Consider the following 13,083-nt stretch of genomic DNA (forward strand, 5'->3'; position numbering starts at 1 on the left):
GGTCGATCCATGTGGGCAGCCCATAGTTCTCGTCGGCGCCCGAGTTACCATGGTCGAATTTATCGGGGTGGTAGCTGCGGTTACCCAGCTTGCGAGATATGGCTTCGAAATCGCCAATGGCGTTCCAGAGATCGGGAGGCGAGTGCGCAACGCCCCAGCCTTGCTGCGCCAATGGGACGACCACGCATCACTACTGGTCAGCCTTACCCAGACACTTCACACTTACCCCAATCTTGTACAACACGTGCCAAAGGATATCATTGATCGACTGAATGATGAGGCTGGAAAGGTCTCGTCGCTTCTAGAAGAGCTTGGGGTTGCCACCAGCGACGGAAGATTCTGCAAGATAAAGAAGCGGGTCACCACCGTGAGAAAGGAGAAGGAAATTACCGCTGCTTTACTCTCTATCAGTCAGAGAGTGGGCGCTTTGCAGGCGTACCTTCTGTAAGCTTTTTCTACAGCGCATTCATCCATCCCGCGCTGACATGGTTCAGCCTCTGTTCCCCGCACGTTAGGAGCAACCTCACGATAGGCCAGCACATGCTCCAGCGTCTCGATTCTGACGACAGCAGTCCAAGGGTGCGCTCTTCCCTTGTACAATATGCGCGGATTTGCCCTAACTCACCCTGATATCACAGCTGGTGCAAACATTCATAGGCCCGTCGAAGCCTCTCATGTGGATGGATCAAACACGTCGCAACCTAAACTTTGTCGGACAAAAATATCTACTTCAAACGCTTCTGGACAAGATCGATGGCGCTCATGGCGCCCGTATCGCCATCTCTGGGATCGGCGGAAGTGGGTACGTTCTCTCAGCATCCTCTATGGTCTGGCACTGAGCATCTCCACAGGAAATCAGAAGTTGCCGTTGAATTAGCTCATGAGGTCCATGAAAGGTCGCCAGATCTTTCTATTTTCTGGTTAAATGGATCACGCAAAGAGCTCCTGGTTTCCAGTTTGCGGGTGATCGGGAATCTTGCGAACGTCGTGCCATGCGAAGCGTCAAAGGAAGACTATATCACCCAAGTAGCCTCGTGGCTGGACTCAGGCTCTTCCGGTTCATGGCTGATGATCGTCGATAATATCGACATCGCCACCACCACGGCAGAGTTCTTGCGTGAAATCCTCCCTAGTAATCCGAGCGGCTGCATCGTATTCACGACAAGGAACCGGAAGTTTGCTCTGGATCTCGTGCATCCAACCCACCTTGTTGAAGTGCCGCCGATGAATACTGTGGACGCTTGTGATCTCTTCCTTTCGTACACTGGGCCAGGGCTAGGCAACCAGGAAGAAGCCACAACCATAGTGAGCAAGCTCGACTGTCTCCCCGTCGCCATCGTTTGTTCTGGCAACTATATCCGATCAACGTCGAGCAGCCTGCAAGACTTTCTTACACTGGTAGAATGCGAATCCAACATCCTCCCAGTGACTATGTCTGGTTCTAGGGCGCCAGTTCTCTCTTCAACTGGACTTTACAAAGCGACACCATTGCACCCAGTGATTGATATCGAGGTAATGACGATGCAGAATATGTCTCTGCAGCGGATCATTTTTGTCATAGCTTGTCTACACAATTCCGCCATTCCCGCAGATATACTTTCAAAGCTCGCAGATACGTCAGAGCTAAAAGAAGCGCTTCTTCTGCTCAGAGGTTATTACGTCATCCGACCGGTCGCTTCAAGCACTGCTTGGCAAATGAATTCATTTGCGAGGGCTATCACCAGAGGACACCTAACGGGCGATCCTCTTCGCGTCGACCACGTAGTATCCGCTCTTCAGCTAGTAGCACGTATATTCCTTTCGACTCCCGACCCACACCCGAAGACTGGCTACGCATGCGATGGACACGCCGTCTCAGTGATCCGCACAATCATCCAGCTTGTCTCAGTCCACGACCTTCCACCGTCAAGTCTCCTTTTGATGGTCTCACTGGGCATGCAACTATGCCAGTACCTCGTTGGGCATGGGAGAGCTGGTGAGGCTTCCGATCTAATTGCAAGCGTTCTCAAATGGGCGACTTCGATTTCACGCTTTGGCTCATCTGCCCTCGACCCGTTGCGCGGCAAATTTGGAGCCCTGCAGCACAACGTTGGCAGATTCGAAGCAGCCGAACTGGTAACCACCGAAGTTCTACGGTCTCAGATCTATACTATCGGTGAGAAGCACGCAGACACGCTACACAGTCTCAACAACCTCGGCGTAATCTATCAAGACCAGGGACATTACCAAAAGGCGGAGAACTACCTCACGAAAGCGCTTGAGATGAAAGAGCGGGTCTTCGGAAAACAGCATCCAGAGACTCTCGTCACCATCAATAACCTTGCGCTCTCGTTACAGAGTCAGAACAAACATAGGGACGCGGAAGAGTTATTCTGTAAAGCTCTGAGAGGACGTCGGAGACTTCTACCAGCGGATCATTTCGATGTCCTAGTCAGCATGGGCAATTTGGGCGTGTCATATCGGCTACAAGGGCGAATCGACCAGTCAATGAAGATGCATCAATCCGCGCTCACCGGATGGGAGCAGATGTATGGGTTCCAGCATCCAGAGACTCTCAAAAGCAAGGGCAACTTAGCGCTACTACGTAACGACCTGGGCCAGCACGCAGAAGCAACGCATCTACTACGCGAGCTCGCCCAAGCATACAAAGAGACGCAAGGACAGACTCACCCGGATACGATAAAGACGCTGCAGAACCTAGCTTCTCTACTGTATCAACAAGAGAGGTACCGCGAGGCCGAACTTGTCATGTCCGAGCTACTTGCGATACTGGAAGAGAAGCACGGCAAGGGCAGCACTCAAACCTTCGATGCCCTGCAGTACCTGGCCACTCTTTTCCATCTGCAGCACAAATATGAAGAAGCTCTTGAAATTGTCACCTGGCTTTTCGAGGCGAGAAGCGAGACCCTGGGAAGTGAGCATTCAGCAACCATCTGTAGTGCTAAGCACATGAAAGAGTTAGAGGAAGACATGAGGAAATACGGGAGAGTCGATTCTTGTGTTTGCGTGGTTACCATAGTTTCTTAACACGTTAGAACCTTCCTTCTATTTGATTTAATACTGCGCAATCTCAGGCTATGTGAAGTCTATGCCTTCAGCGCTCTGGGTCTGCCTTGGATGCAGTCTTTGGAGGTGATCTGTAGTATTGGTTAGGAACTCGCATGTATGTTGAAGATAAGATTGTGTAAACCCCGTTCGAAAAGGAGGCAACAGGTTCGCGAGTGTCACTTCTGGTACCTCTATATTAGCTAGTGCTTCAAGGTCTCTACCTAGGAAACGATTATCGACCAAATGGGGCTAGCGCTGCGCTAGCTATTTTTGGGCTCACACCCGCTGACACGAACATTTTGAATTCTATCCGACATACCTTTTCGGGCGCAACGACGAGAATCCCGAATTGGCCCAACACATCTAACGCTTTATTTCGAAAACCTCTCTAGATCTACGCACGGAGCGACCAGATTCCCCACTTCCTGTGCAGCGTGCAGCCACACATGAATATGTCCAGTCTCTTTCGGAATATGCCACCTGGCATGCCAATGCCCTCTTCCTTCTCGTCGCCAGAGGAGGTAAGCAAGAAGGCACGCAAGTTAGCCAAGCAGCTCTTCGAAGATCGGGAGACCCTGCAACAGATCATGGAGCGACATGAGGAAACCATTCGCAAGCGATGGAGTAAGAAGTCTAACCGTACGTACCACCCCAGGACGCCATGAGCGCTGTTAGCTCGTCGAAGTCCTTCACGCGGAAAGCTTTCCACATCGGAGTGGAGCAGTCCCCGTGAGCGATTGAGCCGCAATGTATCTTGCATAGGATCTCTAGCTTCATCCCCCTTTCCGTAGATGTGCTAACGTCACCCCAAATATAGAACAGCGGAAGAAGATACTGCTCGCAGCTTGGCCGAGCATGTCTGCTCAACACCGCCCGGATGTTGAAGCATGGCGTCGGAACGATAATTCTAAGACCGAAGCATATATGTGGCCGTATATCAACCTCGAGGACTTGATAAAGCCGAAACTCCTCCTGATCTTCCTCAACGCACGGGCTCGCCATCAACCTCACGAATTCGTGCATTCAGACCTCAAGCTTGCCGCATTTGGAGAGACTAGTGGTGCTACATTCCCTGCTTTCTTAAACGAATATACCATGCTCTTCCATGGGAGGAATACGCCCGCGACCTACGGAGAGCTCGTCTCCTGGGACGACGATGACGATGCTTTCGAATACATGTATAACGGGATCGGAATGCACCCTGGGCATGGTCTGCAGGCGCTAGAAATCCAGCAGCGTATCTGGGAGTTTCTAGTGAGCTGCTGCAAGCACCTCTTGCAAGACATGCCATCGTTGACCACGGGCGAGGTGCAATCTGAGCCCGCTCCTCCGACTGCAACCGAGCCGAACGTCACGTCTCTAGAAGCGATTGCACAAGAAGCGCCTTACCGCATTCCCGCGCGTCTGGATTTCTCGAGGCTGAAGGCTCTTGCTTCTGCTGAACGCAACTCTCGAGAAGACCACCTCTGGGCCCTCCGCGAAGATCCCAGCTATTTTGCAGACGTCATGAACGACTTCGCGGAGCACAGGCAGGAAATGCTGCTGGATTCAAGGGGCAGCAAACATCCCACGATCGCGGAATCCGGGCAGCCATTGTTCTGGAACCGTGTCCTTGGTAACGTCGTCGTGACATCCTACTTTGGCTTCGCGACTTTCGACGAGATCGTAAAGCAGATTGGCAAGCTGAAGCATCTCGCAGGAAAGTACAAGGACGAAATCCGACCTGAAGACGATCTTCCTTCGGAATACATGGAAGCTTTCCAAACCCTGCGATTTATCCTTGACGCTGCAAAGACCGACCTCATCCTGCAGTTGAAAGTCGGCGTTTACCCGTCTCCGCCCCTTCGACAATTCTGCTATCGCCAACCGCAAGATCCCATCTCTTCGATGATTCAGGCTGCATACCAGCCGCCTCGCCAAAATCACGCCGTGAAGCGTTTGATGCCCCTCTTGGATATCCTTTGGAATGAGCAGCAACTGTTTCTGTTCGGTCTTCATACTGTCGTCGATGAGATCGAACGTCTAGTCCAGGCAGACCCAGAAGTCAAAGCTCTTGTATCATCTTGGGTCGCCAAACCCCTTTCTTCCCTGTCTGTGGTTGCTGAATGCCTCCATCAACTGCATCTCTACCAGCCCTGGGCGCGCAAAATTGAAGACGGGATGGAGCTGAAGAAAGACGAATTGCTCAAAGTGTACAAGGAATCATTCAAAGGCTGGCTTCCTATTCTGGGCATCAAATTCGAGGACGCTCAGATCTCTCACCTGGCCGATCCCAGAGACGGCAAGTTCAACCACCCGCTGCATAGACGCCGTGATAAAGAGAACGTCGATGCTTTAAGGAAAGCTGAGAGGAACCTAGATGACTTCTGGGTGGCTGTGGATCGGCATTACAAATCTAGGACTAGTGGAACATCCCAGCATGATATGGTCGCGCATCTCCTGAGCTCTGATCGCGCGATCCAGCGAACTCCCCCTTGGATTGAACCCATCAAGAACGAAAAAGCAGTGGAGCGACAGGAATACGTCTACCAACCCTTCTCCACCATCTATCATGACCGCACCAAGCAGATCACTGGTAGCTTCGACCGGGTTTCCATCTCGGAGAAGCCTACCAAGCCGAAGACCCGCGGGATGGGCGCGCCGTCAGACGTACCTACACCCGAATCTCCGCAACCTACCGAAGCCGGCATCGACCAGCAAATATTCACGGTCGACAAACGCACCCATAAGGTATTCAAAGCGCTCTTCCACTCTCCATCAAACCCTGATTTACCTGGCGAGATCCCCTGGTCGGACTTCCTCCACGCGATGGTCTCTACCGGCTTTTCGGCCGAGAAGCTGCACGGCTCAGCGTGGAACTTCACGCCTCGCAGCCCAGACGTAGCGGTGGAGAGGAGTATTCAATTCCATGAGCCACATCCTTCGAACAAGATCCCGTTTCTTTGGGCGAGGAGGTACGGCAGGAGGCTAGCAAGGGCTTATGGGTGGAGCGGCGATATGTTTAGACTGGAGTGAGGGGTTCCGTATAAGGGCGCATCATCGGTGCAATGATCAAATGGAGCATGTTGGACGAATATAGGTACTCAGAGTGCACATCAAATTGCGATAATGAAAGCAGGCGAAGCACTTCAAGATACCGAGATTTAAGTGCAATATCTTCTATCGAGCACCGTGCAACTGGGGTAGCTCGCTAACCGTCTCATGCCTGTGAATTCTCACCCATGATCATCGTGTGTCTCCACCATCATCTTTTGAGTCGGCATCAACCCGGTCCGTCTGGAGTAGCAACTGTGCTGCGCTAACATGTCCTTCACCCGCCGCCCATGAAAGCAGAGTTCTCCCGATCTTGTCGTTTAAATTGGCGTCGACCCGGCCCGTCCGGAGTAGCAACTTTGCTATGCTGACGTGTCCCCTGATCCCCGCCCATGCAAGCGGAGTTCTCCCAAAGCTGTCCTTTGAGTTCACTTCAACCTCTTCCTCGAGAAGTAGCTTGAGTATTGCCTCATGACCTCTCTTTGCAGCTAGCAATAGGGCTGTCTCCATATTGACATTGCGTGAGTTCACGTCAACCCTGCCCGTCTTAAGCAGCAAGCGGACTACGCCAACATGCCCGCAATAAGTCGCGGACATAAGCGGCGTGCATCCAGCCAAATCTTTTGAGTCCGCTTCAGCCCCTCTCTTAAGGAGCAACTCAACGATACGCTCATGACCCTGTCTTGCCGCTAGCGATAGCGCCGAGTCTCCGCCTGCACCCCTCGAGTACGAGTCAATCTCGTCGGATTCTGAGGGAATTTTGGCTACGTCTTTTGTTCCATAATAGGCCGCCCACAACAGCGGGGACATCTTCGAGGCTCCGCTCCTGCGATTGATATCGACCCCGGGAGTCTCAAGCAACAATTGGACCGCACCTAAGTTCCCTCCCATAGCAGCAACAGCGAGTGCCGTCTTACCGCTGCTATCCTCCAGATTGACGTTGACTTTTCCTGTCTCTAGCAGCAGCTTTGCGATGACATCGTGGTGATTTAGCGCGGCAAAGAAAAAGAGAGTCTGTCCATCTTTATCCGTCGAGTTCGGCGGTAGAAGTCCCGTCCGAAGCACGAGTGCAAACAACTCCTCGTTGCCCAGCTCCGCTAGGTAATAGAGCAAGCCCTTCGATTTGTGGAAACTAAAGCCACGTCCAATGTCTCGCCGGCTGTTTGCGGTAGGCTTGTATTCACTGCACAGGCTGTGCGGACCACTCTCTGCAAGCCGGTATTTTGCGTAAGCTTCCGCAAAGACCCGAACAGCATCTTCACTCCCCGTTGCAAGCGCTGCAAGAAGAGGAGGTCCGTACCTCTCAGTCCCCACTTCGAGTGACGATGGAACGGAAGAATGGATTCTAATGAGGTTGGATGCATTGCTTTCTGCGAGTAGGTACAGAAGGCTGGCATCCCACGTATGCCTACGCGTCCCAAAGTTTTGGAGCAGATTGTCGAGCCAGATCCAGTTGGTACGTGGGAATTTATCGAGAAAAGTAGACTGTGAAACACCACTCCCTTCTGCTGCATCTGCGTGGTATAGAACGTTCCGGACGGCGTAATCCAGGAGAGGGAATGCGGCGGTGGTAGATTCGCGCAGCACTACTGCTTCGGGCTTCAAATATGCTGGAAGCTCCCCTGGGAGGTTTATTTGGACCGCTATGCCCGCATCCATATAGTTCAGGCAACATGTCTTAAGCCTGTCATGACTTTGACCTTGAAAGTTGCTTCTGAGGTCAGGCCAGATGCTTCCCAGCCCGTCTTCTATGAGAAAAAAATCTCTCACCGACTCGTGAATGAACTGGGCCCTTGGCGTTTTGGTCGTGATTTCGGCTAGACCTCTGGAGGAGTCGAGAACAACCCTCTTGATCGTATCCAACCCGATCCCTTCAGGATCCCATCTCGATATTGATTCAGGCTCAACGCCCGACAGAATCGCGAAATATAGCTGTTCCGGACTTAGTGGTTGCCTTGAGAAAAGCAGCCACTGAACACATAGGACTAGTTTGTGACGGTTTTGGGAATCCCGGGTTAGGATATCCCGGAAAAGCTCGTGTAAATCTTCCGGAATCTCGTGCAGCCGTCGTCTGAGCGCGTGTACCCAGCCGCGATCATATTCCTTATTCAAGATGCCAACCACGAGAACAACCCACATAAAGATCCCCGCCGCTTTCTCTTGGAGTTCTCCTCGAATCTGTTCAGCAACCTTGCTGTGCCCAATCTTCAACTCGCTGTCGAGGTAGTTTGCGATATCCTGGTTGTGGCCTTCTTGTCCTTCCAGAACCATAGTCAACCCTCGCGTGATCGTAATATGCGGGTAGTGCCGGCTTGAGAAGCAGACGTGCAATTGGACACCGGCTGAGACAGCGACTTCGCTCAGATTTTCAAAGAAAGACATCATGTCCCGAACCTGATCCTCTTCACATTCATCCAAGGCATCAATGAAGCAGACCACAGACGACTTGCCGAGACTTTGAACCGTATGCTGTAGTAAGATCTTCAGAGATTCGATACTCCATTCATACGACGGTGTGATGATCGAAGTGGACACAATAAGGGAATCGAAGACACTCTGGAGCGCCGGAAACCGTTCTAGAAGTTGCAATAGAAGCGATCGATAGGTACCCAATGTGGATTTCTCTAGAGAATCACCTCGCGCGTTGAAGAAGAACGAGATGACGGTTCTACCTTTCATCGTCTTCCGAGCGGTAGCGAGGGCGAACTTCATCAGCGTCGACTTTCCAGATCCTGGTTTCCCTTTAATCCACAAGAAGCCATGATGTTTGTGTAGGTTGGCGAGGTCAAGCCAATCGAGGTATTCGGACTTGTTCAGCAGCCATTTGCAGGTTTTAGCATGCGCAGTCCTGACCGTCATCTGGTGCGCATCTATCCGGTCGAATTTTAGCGAATCCAACAACATCCTCTTTTGCTCGTCGTTCAATGGTATTTCTTCGCTTCTTTTCGGCTGCTTCGAGACTGAACTCGTCATCCTGCGTAGGGCGGAAGACGCTTTCCGGTATTCGATGTCATCGGGTCCCTTGAAGCGGCACATATCCATATGATTGCGTCCGATATGCTCGCAGATTTCCAGTGCAGGGAGATTCAGATATGACGATGTATCTTCGACGACCTGAAGTCTGATTAGTAATGTCCTTCTGGCCTGTGGACCGAAATACAACCCTTCATGGTGCCTTAAAATTTATGGGCATTCGAGAGGATTGCTTGCATCAACAACAAGAAGGATGAAAGTACCTACTTTCTGACCGCCGAGAGCCACAACGCCTAATTGCTCTTGGAAGGAATGTATGATCCAATTCTGCTCGATAGCCATGGGACCAAACTCGTCTCTTAGCTCCCGAAGACGTTCCGATGACGGTAGAAGAGTGTTGACGATCTGCTCATTAACGGAGAATCCGGCAGCTTTGATCACCTTCTCAGCAATGCGATGAAGTAGACCACGCGGGTCAGCTCCACTGTGCGGTGTGCCGAAAAACATAACGCCAATTGTAGACTCAAAGACGGACCGGAGATGAGCTTGGCCGCGAAGGCAGCCGCTCGATCTCCGCAACATCTCCTTGACAACAATGCCACCCAGACTGTGTACCACGAATATGGCCGGTCTCAACGGCTCTTCCCGGCGCAGAGCTTCCAGGGCGACTAGGAAGTCCCACGCAATGTCGTAGACAGCGCTCATGCTCCCAGGAGGCCCCAGCTTATGCCTTATATATGTGTCATAGCCGTAAGTCAGGACTCGCGCCTCGGGGATGGTATCGGGGATCAACTCTCTCGGCCAATATACAACGTTATGAGAGCTTTCTTTGCGCGCCCTAGAGAACGGGAACGAATTGAGTTTTCGGGCTTTCGGAGGTGGCTCGTCTAGTTCGCGGTTGTCCTCAATGCGATGTGCAACATCGCCCTTAGTATGCGTCCAGGTTCGCTCAGGGTGGCCTAAGGTGGCAGTACACATTAGCGAATGTCTGGGACTCAGTCGAAAATGACAGTAGCTGGCACTGCTTACCGGTGAACCCATGGACAAAAATGAGGCTTTGACGTCAGCAGCAACCCGATCAAGTACCGCGTTCTGGAGCTTACTCTAGGGATGGATATTCAGGTTCGGCCACTAGTGACAAGCCGGTAGATGGTATTGCGGGATCCATGGTCTCTGCGCCTAAGATCTACTGAGGACAGTTTCTTTGCGCGAGACTAGTCCGTTGGGCGAGGCGGCATCGGAATGTGGTCGGTTAGAAGCTATTTGATTCTGAATGAGATAAGGAAGGCTTCTGTAGTTATTCGTAGCTAACAAACTCGTCTCGGTAGCCTGGAAGCAGGTGGATGTGGCAGAAGGGAAGGCTGAGAGTCGGTGTATCTTCAGCCCAGCCCAGTGTGGCTGAGCCCTGCATGTGCAACCCAACACAGATCATCACGATAGGTTCGATACCAGCACTTGTCGTTATGCTTATATCTCAGAAGAAACTGTCTGCGCTCTTACTGATGCCTGAGAAGTTCATTGATATCGGCAAGGTAGGTCTGCGCTAGTGATATATGACGGCGTGGCTAGAAAGGGAGTAGTCAGGTTGACGCGCCGAAGCCCATATAGTACTAGCGCTGATGCTAAGCGAGACCTCCCGGACCGGACATCTTCATCTCTCCTCTCACCCTCACCTCCACCACTAGCAGCTTTGCTAGACTATGCTCCAAGGAGTTATATCTAATGCTCCGGTATCTAAAGGGCCTCTCTTAGCCTGTGGAATTCGCAGACCACACGACCTACCCCTGGCTGACCTGCCTCATATATGGTCAATCGTAAGGTAAAGAAAAGAGCAGTAGTCCAGGCCGAGGTGATAAAGGGAGAGAAGTGTCTCTTTCGTACTACTAGTCCGGCTTTTTGGCAGAACAGCGGTAAAATACCCCATCTGCGCCATAGGCAGCAGGACAACGTGGCCGCTCTATATGTTGAACTTGTTAAAATTCGTTCTTGTGAAGATAATAAGCTCGTTGAGAAATATTCGGCGGAAGCTTATATTATTGCGGCGTTGATGGGTTAGGCGGAACTGAAAGAACTATGGTTTGGCAGAACAGCGTCGCCTAGCCGGAATCAGGAATCGTAGACGTCGCACAACTTTTAGAGCAAGGGATGAGCAAAGGAGGACTTTTATCAGGCCGCGTAGCAGTCCGCAGGGTGCCCTCAGTACCATCTTTCTCTCTTCCGCCCTCAGCGTCGCTCGTTATTCAGGATGCTCGTCTCTTCACTCGGCAGTTCCAGACTTCGCTGGCTCTACGCCCTCCTCTGCGTTGGCCTCTTATACGTGACGCTGTCCTGGCTGTACACCGGGCACGCCTACGTCCTCCCTAGTGGCGATCCGGACTCCGAGCGATTCGAAGGAGCGACGTGGCAAGAAAGGCTTGGGAAGCAGAAAGACCGCATAGCATCGACCCTCAAGACCTGGCTCCCGAAACCGCACAACTCGACTGAGCCCCTTCCCCCGCTACCCTCCGACTACGACTACGAACGCGCACAACCAGAGTTCTGCCAGAAGCGATTCGGCCTCGACTATCTCTACGATCTGCGCGATACCGCGACGCAATACTGCACCGACGATTCTTCGTCGCCCATGACATGCTTCCGCAGCCGGCTGCACTTCCCCTTGCGGACGGATACTTTCTGCGTGGCCAAGAATGCGCACTTCAATGCGGGCGAGAAGAAAGTGGAGCTAGGTTGTAAACAGCGGCAGTTCAGTGAAGAAGAGAAGGCAGCGAATGTGCCGACAGTGGACGAGTTTTGCGACTACAACAACTGGATGGGTGTGGGGCCATGGTACATCTTCAACGAAACGATTACACTGCTAAACGATTCCAAAAGTGCTGCCGGGCGCCTGCCATCTGCTTCCCCAGGTGGACGCGCGAAGCATAAGTTCACGATCTTGATCAAGCGCGACTGGCCGCTGAATCTCTGGCACTTTACCGTCGACCTCATCAGCATGGTCCTGAGCCTGGACGTCTTGCAAATGACCATCGACCCCGCGACAGAGGAACCCTTCTTCCAGCCCGACGACGAAGAAAACACGCAGATCATTATCCTCGACGGCAGAGAAGACGGCCCCTTCCTAGACGCGTGGAATAAATTCGCCAGACTGCCGATCCGCAGAATCGAGCACATCAGCGCCGACGAGGATTTGGGCACTATCATCGTGCCGCTCCCCGGCGTCAGCAACCCCATGTGGTACGGATGCTGGCGGTACCACAACTGCCAGCAGGCGTGGCACTGGTTGCGCACGTTCCGGAACCGCATGCTGCAGCGCTACGGCCTCATTGACAGCGTCCGCGAAATGAAGCCCTACGCCGAAAACCCAGAAGAGCCGTCGCAAATGTTTCCCGACTGGAACGAGAAGATTGTCGTCACGGTGATTAGGCGCAAAGGCTCGCGGCAATTGGTGAACCAGCAAGAATGCATTGATGCGCTCAAGAAGGCGTTTCCGGATATCCAAGTCAATGTGTATGACTTTGCGCAGCTTGACTTCGCGGCGCAGCTCAATGTTACGCATAACACGAACGTGCTGGTTGGTGTCCATGGCGCGGGTATGATGCATACGATTTACCTCCGGCCTGGCTCGGCTGTGGTCGAGATACAACCTCAGAGCAATACTTTCCAGGGACATCGGAACTTCGCTCGTGGCCTGGAGTTGGAGTACTATATGACGCATGGGAAGGATGCGAAGACGGAGGAGGAACTGAGAGAAGAGGAGGAGGCAGAACGTGCAGGGAAGGATGAGAGAAGCGTGGCGGTGGCCGGGGGTTTGCAGAAGAGATATGATTGGCAGACCAATAATGTGATGGTGGAGCCCGATCGATTTGTAAGGCTGGTCGGCGCTGCTATCTACGCGGTGTATGGGAAGAGAGATGATACGGAGGATGTTATGTAGTACTTTCCTTGCTTTCTCTGAAGAACCGGCGCACCCACCTTCACCATGCCTCGTGTAATATTACATCCATTCGTTTTCTCCCTTTCCATGCATCTCTC

At 52.3% G+C, this 13,083-nt stretch overlaps 4 protein-coding genes across 4 annotated transcripts; 3 read left to right on the forward strand and 1 right to left on the reverse strand.

Moving 5' to 3' along the window:
• Positions 1–49: 49 nt before the first annotated feature.
• On the forward strand, positions 50–3,027 carry BU26DRAFT_563080 (TPR-like protein; the record flags this gene model as incomplete). The annotated part of the gene is made up of 4 exons (XM_033833116.1): positions 50–444; positions 495–579; positions 639–802; positions 852–3,027. The coding sequence occupies 4 exons, from the start codon at positions 50–52 to the stop codon at positions 3,025–3,027; spliced, it is 2,820 nt and encodes a 939-aa protein (XP_033686140.1).
• Positions 3,028–3,381: 354 nt separating this feature from the next.
• On the forward strand, positions 3,382–6,169 carry BU26DRAFT_454258 (uncharacterized protein). Its single transcript, XM_033824854.1, has 2 exons — positions 3,382–3,687; positions 3,866–6,169. The coding sequence occupies exons 1-2, from the start codon at positions 3,495–3,497 to the stop codon at positions 6,061–6,063; spliced, it is 2,391 nt and encodes a 796-aa protein (XP_033686141.1). The 5' UTR covers positions 3,382–3,494; the 3' UTR covers positions 6,064–6,169.
• A 104-nt stretch (positions 6,170–6,273) lies between these two features.
• BU26DRAFT_481633 (uncharacterized protein) lies at positions 6,274–10,522 on the reverse strand (the record flags this gene model as incomplete). Its single annotated transcript, XM_033825742.1, has 5 exons — positions 10,158–10,522; positions 10,084–10,109; positions 9,322–10,013; positions 7,027–9,195; positions 6,274–6,738 (listed from the first exon to the last, which is right to left on the reverse strand). Exons 1-5 carry the CDS (start codon positions 10,220–10,222, stop codon positions 6,274–6,276), a joined length of 3,417 nt encoding a protein of 1,138 aa, XP_033686142.1. The 5' UTR covers positions 10,223–10,522.
• Positions 10,523–11,299: 777 nt separating this feature from the next.
• On the forward strand, positions 11,300–13,008 carry BU26DRAFT_603605 (glycosyltransferase family 61 protein; the record flags this gene model as incomplete). The annotated part of the gene is made up of 1 exon (XM_033835442.1): positions 11,300–13,008. The coding sequence occupies one exon, from the start codon at positions 11,300–11,302 to the stop codon at positions 12,983–12,985; it is 1,686 nt and encodes a 561-aa protein (XP_033686143.1). The 3' UTR covers positions 12,986–13,008.
• Between the last annotated feature and the right edge of the window lie 75 nt (positions 13,009–13,083).

Source organism: Trematosphaeria pertusa (assembly GCF_010094035.1).
Source record: "Trematosphaeria pertusa strain CBS 122368 unplaced genomic scaffold BU26scaffold_5, whole genome shotgun sequence".
Lineage (NCBI taxonomy): Eukaryota > Fungi > Ascomycota > Dothideomycetes > Pleosporales > Trematosphaeriaceae > Trematosphaeria > Trematosphaeria pertusa.